This window comes from Silurus meridionalis, chromosome 14 (assembly GCF_014805685.1).
Source record: "Silurus meridionalis isolate SWU-2019-XX chromosome 14, ASM1480568v1, whole genome shotgun sequence".
Classification (NCBI taxonomy): domain Eukaryota; kingdom Metazoa; phylum Chordata; class Actinopteri; order Siluriformes; family Siluridae; genus Silurus; species Silurus meridionalis.
Window position 1 is genome coordinate 20,136,781 of NC_060897.1, and position 6,519 is coordinate 20,143,299.

Here is a 6,519-nt window from a genome sequence, read left to right on the forward strand (position 1 = left end):
CACTGTGTGAAACTTTTTTTTCTCAAGGGAATTAGTAATTTGTGTGACTTCTCTCTGAAACAACTCTGTCTCAAACACACATGATTACTGATGAGTTCGAACATGTCTTGCTTTACTAAAGGAAGCAATGTTCAAAGCACTTGGCTAGGTTCACAGCGCCAAAAAAGGGAGCGGGGAGGGCGAAAGAGTCATGGATGTGGAGGAGGAAAAAAGTGGTGTCAAGAGGGAGGGGGCAGTTCTTTGTGGGAACAAAAGTGGATGCGGTGGAAGGAGTTCTCTTCAGAGAGGATTCGCCAGCAAGTGCTTGCGAGACGTTCGAGGGGGACGAAAGAGGGAGCCGAACACGTGAAAGAACTTCTAGAGGTGAAAACATTCATGTTTTTATTTGGTGCAACTTTTGCTTCCTGAATTCGATAGCATTTTATTATTTCAAATCATTATTTGTTTGACATTCTTGCTCCTGTGGAAGAAAGTTCCAAACTATCAAACCCTCAGTGGTGTAAAGTATTTGAATAAATGTACTTTGTTTCTGTACTTCAGCACATTTTTGGCTACTTTCAAATTTTTTTCATCCGAAATCCAAAAACTTTCAGAATCACCATTTGTTCAAGTTGAAATCAAGTTGAAATCAAGTTGAAATCACAGTCGGCTCTGACTATTTAGTTTTACTTGATCAAAAATGATTTACTTTCATTTAATTTCTCCATTAAATCCTAATAATTCTACTTTGACACGATTCTGTAATTTGATTTGTTAATTGAAGATATCTTTTTGAAAGATTCTTTTTCTACTTTGTCTTTTTTTATGGATCAACTCTTTTGATCTTTGTTTCATTCTGGCATGTTGTTAGAGGATGTTGTTTTGATCTTTTGGTTAATGCAGTGTTGAAGTGTATAAATTAAAGTTTAAAACTAGGATTTTCACTAACACGTGTCTTGGTAATTGAGGACTAGTGCATCTTTGAGCCTATGTACGATATGAGTCAAATATTCAAGTACTGTTACAATCAGATACTCAAAGACTTTTACTCAAGTCATATTGGAATTGGTGACTTTTTTACTAATGGAGCCAGTTTTGCAGGAAGGTATCTATATTTTTTACTCAAGTAGGATTTTCAGGTTCTTTTTATACCTCTGCAAGTTATTCTAGAAGCAACAAAGTGTTCTCCCAAAAAATAAATGCATAATGGTATAATTACTAATGAGTCTGGTATCATAATCCAGCATTTTTAAACATTTTTTAAAACATTTTCCAATTGTAGACCCTTTAAGCTTCAACATTTAGCAAGATAATTGTAAAACATAATAGTGCTATTGATCTTCCAAACTAATTTCACAATATACTTGAAAAGATTTACGGGTCCTGGTCTGAACCAGCTTCCTTCTTTGAGCCAAACAAAGAAAAACCTGGCAAGCAAACAATATAATGATGTGTAGTGTGATTATTTTCTTGGTGGTTAGGCGCACGAATGTTAGCCAATAAATTTTCGAGAATCAGAAAGGAGGCTGAAGCTGAATGGACCCAATCCTAATGAATATTCAAACTTGTCCCCCAAGAAAACTGGCAAGCTTGTACCCCATGTAGCCAGGTTCCCACGGAAACAGACCTCGGGGATGAAGTGTCTGGTGTAAGAATAGACCAGAGCGTTTTCTCTGTGTGTTTGTGAGAGCGTTGTGTAAGCCCATGTATGGGAGCAGAAACAAGTTTTCCAAGATGTACAGCCAACTGCAGACTATAAATTTAGTATCATGGGGTAGAGATGGGTAGGTCCATCATGACACTTTTGTTAAGGTTCGCTACCAGTATACAAAAGCACCAGAAAAAAAAAGGTATAACATTTAGTGATGAGTGGATGAGTGGAAACATGGATGAATTCTTCCGTTGATTGGTCAGCAAGTGTGAGTGCTCCAGAATTTTCCATTTATTTTCTGTCAGGAGATGTTTATTTAACATTCTTGGATTGAGTCTCCGGGGTTAGTGCTTTGTCCCAGTCCGGGAAAAAAGCTTTCACGACAAAGCCTTTGTGGTTTCAATGCAACATGACATAGCATGAAGCCTAGAACATTGATATCAGGGGTAGAACCATCAAGGGGTATATCCTTTGTACCTTTTGTATGCCTGTTTTATTAGGATTTACCCCATAATTCATTTTTAAATGAACACTATATTCATGTTTGCAGATAAAAGATGTTAAAGGTCCAAAAAAAGTTCCCAAGTGTTCCTAGGATCCGCTGTGGATCTGCCACAATTGAATGAATGAATTTTTGAGACTAGTTTATTGGATCCTTTTATCTCAATCCCTACTATAGGGGAGGGTGGATAATCAACGAACACTCCTTTTAGCTAGTTAATGCTCGGAAAATCCATTAGGTTTGGGATAAACGGTAGAAACCTACCTACATCTATTCCATTAAAAAGTACTAGAAATTACAGATAACTCAGAAAACAGAAAATGTAGTAAAAGGCATTAACTTTTAGATTCCTGTCTTTTACAGAATCAAGATGCAGAACTTAACACTCCTCCTGCTGGCCTTGTCGATGGACTTCCTATTAGCCGCCTCTGTGAATCTGTTAACATCTCGACCTCCTGTCACGAAAACCCGTATTCGCTACATCGGTGTCGATGATGAAGACTACGGGGATGAAGAAACCTCCAAGCTCACATCGAAAGCCCCTGAAAAGCCTGGGGCCACAACCACACAGTTTACCCCTCAAGAGTGTGAATATGACCCCTGTGTGGTCCCCAAAGTTCCCTGTTCGGTGATTGCTGCCCATACTAAGTGCTACTGTCCTGGAATTACTGGTCCAGATGAATGGCCTTCAGCGCCAGATATCAAAGAGCTGAAACAGGGTGAATCTGGAATGGTGGAGGTCCATTGGTGCGCGCCACAATCCACAGTCACCTTCTACAAAGTAATCACAAATGACGGCAACGAGCCGCAAATATTCAGCAACTCTTCCCGCACTGGGCTGCTACAGGGAGTGAAGGTTGGATCACGAGTATGTGTGGTGGCGGGGAATAATGTCGGATTGAGCACTAGTTCAGAAACATCATGCACTTTCTTCCAGCCTCATAAGTCCAATCGGGAACTTGAGATGTCATGGGTCATCGCCGGGGTCATCGGCCTTTTGCTGGCCTTGGTGCTGGCTGCGGTGTTGCTGTGGAGATGGAGGAGGGGTAGGAAGAATGGAAGCGTGGATGGTGAAGGACTAAGAAATCCATCCTACACTACAAATGAAACCCTGTGATTGGACATTTAAAGTACTTGTTTATAGGTGTAAGCGGCCAGATGATCCGAGTAACTCTGACGAAGGCTCTTAGACGCATTAACCTAAACATATCTCGCAAACCACGCATCACGGGGACAATGCAGAAAAATAAAAAAACACTACAAGAACCAAAAAACAAGACGGACGTCATACACTATGGACAAATGATTGGAATTGGACAGATTGGTCAAATTTGAAGCCCTGTCGAAGGAAAGTTGGAATGCACGCATTGGATATTAAAGATGCAAATCCTCAAATAAGGATATTTTTGTTTAACCAACTATGTCATAGACTTTTAAGCCATTACTGACTATAGTTTGGTAAAACAACAATATCCTTGTAGGAGCACTACTGTCTTGTAATTACTGGTCCAGACAAGTGGCCTGCAGCATTGTTTCACCAAACTATGTCCTTGACTTTCAAGTCTATAGTTGGGATAACATTGAAAATATAGGGGGGTCCAGGTGTTAATCTTATCCTGATTCCACTTTCAACTGGTTTTCAATGAACTAATGAGTGTGCCTTTTATTGGGTTACAATGAAAATCTGCAGAGACATTTTGCTCCTGTAGCTCAATGCTGTTAATGCTCGATGGGTCAGGACTGCTTTAGCAGCAAAAGGGGGACCAACACAATATTAGCCGGGTGGTCACAATACTCTCTGAACAGCTGTTCTCTTGAACAGCGAGTTTACAAAATAGATTTTTGATTTGTCCACCCCTGCATGAACCTATTATGCATTATTTACCACTATAATTCTAAGTTAACGTAAACAGCAGCAGTAGGAAGTCTGTGGAGGTTATGTACAAATGACTAAGTCTATAAAAGTGCCCTTTTTTTTATCACAATTCAGACTCCACTGAGTCCATTAGGAAATGATGCACTGCGATCTAACCTTGAAGAGAGGGCAATATGCCTTGCGGAGTCCAGTTAAGGACATGAAGGAGAAATCAACATGGACTAATAAACAGAATATAAGAGTGGCGGAAAAGAGCCTAGACCCGAAATAACCTGATGTACCATCTCCGAGTTAGCAACAGAACACTTAGCGACCCTGCTGAGAGCTAGTCAACATGTTACAGAAGTTGAAAGGCATTTTAAATTATAGTCTTTTTTTTTTTTTTTTTTATGACATTAATTCCACTAATGGTGCTGGAACATCAAGGAAGCCTGGAGCTTCTGTGAGCCTTTGTAGAGAAAGATGTATTACAAATTTTGTAAATGCTCGCTTTTCCTCCTGCTAATTCCTATTTTTGTAATAATAAAACCATTTCTATAGAAAAAGCCTGTGCACTGATTTATTTATCGTTTCATTGAACGTATTTTAGATGGCGCATTTGTATTAGAAGCAAGCGTAAACTAATGCACATGAAGTTTTGAGTCAAAAAATTTACTCATGAGGACAAAAAAAGTGATGTTTAGGAACTTTTTTGTTTGCTTTTGGGAATTTCGATGGTCTCGTAAAAAAAAGTAAAAAAAAAAAGGAAGTGGCACACGTTTGGAGGATGATGGATTTATGGAAATACAGACTGCTGGATGACAGACATGACTGGAGGTGCAGTCAATATCCAAAGCTGCAGCTGAAGGCCTAGTGGTATAAATATAAAATGACACAAACAATTATGGTGGAAAACTATAGGTTGTGTGTGGTGATCATTTTGGGAAGGAAATGGAGAAAACCAACAATTTCTTTTTTTACTGGAGAACATATTTGACATGGTGTCAAAATCAGTGTTGGACAGTAAAAAACGTAAAAAATTTAGTTGCCGTACTTAAGTACATTTTTCTTCAGTATATGCATTCTCATTCTTAACTTTTACAACATATTTGACTTTTTACACCACTCCATTTCAGAACAACGTGTGGTTCCTTACTAATTTGAAACCAAATCAATTTCTCTTCCTCCGTAGGCATAAAAAGTCTAACTCAGATGTATCAATGTGTGCAGAGCTACACACGTGTTTTGCCAGTCGAACTTGGCTGTAACAGTTTCCCTCTGACCAACCAATCAGAGGACGGAAAAATGCTGACGCTATTCTGGGCCAGCTAGCTGCCCTGTGAGGCGAATATAAAATCTGATTGATTAAAGAAACAGACCCATATATAATATTCTCAATGGTAAAAGAGCCAGCAGTACTGACTTTGAAGGCTCTGGGCAGATTAGATTAACATGGCAGCACATAGAGGCTGAAATCTGACTGGACCAAAAATCTAACATACATGTACTGAAAGCAGTGCAGCCAAGAGAAACGCAACGAAATGAAGAGAATAAACTGTTGGAAATAAATTAATACAATTTCATGGAACAAATATTAGAATTCAGGTTGTAAAATGTAGGGTGGTGCTTCTAATAGTGTTAAGGCCAACAGAGAAGGATTTGGGTGATTGTATAAGAGCTTCAATCTCCCGCATTCCTGCAGTGTAATACAGGAGTTTTTCCTCTGGTGAACCTGCAGCCCCTACTGGCTGATTACAGACACTGCAGTGTTTCCACTCCATACTGTACAACTCTACATTCATGTCCAGCAACTGCTTAAAACACACATCCACACACTAAAAACTGTAAATTGCATGCACACACACACATGCACACACACACACACACAAAACCATCCCCTTCAAAATGTGTATCATGTGCTTTGTTTCACGCACAGTTTAACAACAATCGGATGCATTTTAACGCCCTGGTTTTGACCTTGGACCCACATTTTGAGACAGAAAGAGCAAAAGATAAAAACACGGCAGCTTGCCAAGACAAACCGTAGTGACTGATAGAAAAGGAAAGTCATTACAAAAAAGGTTTAAAATAAAATGCATTGAAAATGACATAAAATTACATGTGTATAAAGCCATGTCACAAAATCATGTCACAAAATCATCTGTATTTTTGTATTTTAAAAATACTACAAAATACTTTCACAAGAGGGCATGAAATTTCTTGGCAAACCCTCCATCACTTGGTCTATTTGATCAGTTCCCTTATCATTACACCGACTCAGTTGATGAAGTAAACAACATTTGATAGCAGCTTTTCTCTGGTCCGAGTCATGCAATAAATCTGACATATGCAACCACTTAACAGATCTTCACCACCTTCTTCTATATGGATACATTTTCTGTTCTGATCGCAACAAGTCTGGGAAAAATACTGGAGTAGGCACCAATCAGAGGCTGCATTTTTATGATGTCATCATGTAGAACTTTAACAAAGTATTTTACAGTATTTGAAAGCTACAAACATACAAGTGTT

The 6,519-nt window shown here is 38.9% G+C and overlaps 1 protein-coding gene across 1 annotated transcript; it reads left to right on the forward strand.

The window, feature by feature from the left end:
- The first annotated feature begins 206 nt into the window (after positions 1 to 206).
- On the forward strand, positions 207 to 4,553 carry si:ch1073-303k11.2 (leucine-rich repeat neuronal protein 4). The gene is made up of 2 exons (XM_046866915.1): positions 207 to 363; positions 2,496 to 4,553. The coding sequence occupies exon 2, from the start codon at positions 2,503 to 2,505 to the stop codon at positions 3,247 to 3,249; it is 747 nt and encodes a 248-aa protein (XP_046722871.1). The 5' UTR covers positions 207 to 363; positions 2,496 to 2,502; the 3' UTR covers positions 3,250 to 4,553.
- The last annotated feature ends 1,966 nt before the right edge of the window (positions 4,554 to 6,519 follow it).